Consider the following 221-nt stretch of genomic DNA (forward strand, 5'->3'; position numbering starts at 1 on the left):
TTATTATTATTATCTGGCTAGGGCAGTATGCAGAAGGACGAGCCCGCGGGGCAGATCTCGGTACCCAAGGGGAGCCCGGACACAGCGTGGTGCGGCGCGCAGATCGGATTGGGACACTTACTATTTTCTTCCACTTCATGCGCCTGTTCTGGTACCAGGTTTTCACCTGTAGCTGACTGAGCCCCAGCGATTCGGCCAGGTCTATTCTGCGGGCGAGAGAG

The 221-nt window shown here is 56.6% G+C and overlaps 1 protein-coding gene across 1 annotated transcript in view; it reads right to left on the reverse strand.

The window, feature by feature from the left end:
• The window catches only part of BARX1 (BARX homeobox 1), a 1,657-nt gene that overhangs the window by 385 nt on the left and 1,051 nt on the right, over positions 1 to 221 (reverse strand). Inside the window, exon 3 of the mRNA XM_010188877.1 lies at positions 118 to 206. Within this exon, the coding sequence (XP_010187179.1) occupies positions 118 to 206 (89 nt within the window). The remainder of the gene's footprint in view (positions 1 to 117; positions 207 to 221) is intronic.

Source organism: Mesitornis unicolor, unplaced genomic scaffold (assembly GCF_000695765.1).
Source record: "Mesitornis unicolor isolate BGI_N332 unplaced genomic scaffold, ASM69576v1 scaffold35507, whole genome shotgun sequence".
NCBI lineage: Eukaryota > Metazoa > Chordata > Aves > Mesitornithiformes > Mesitornithidae > Mesitornis > Mesitornis unicolor.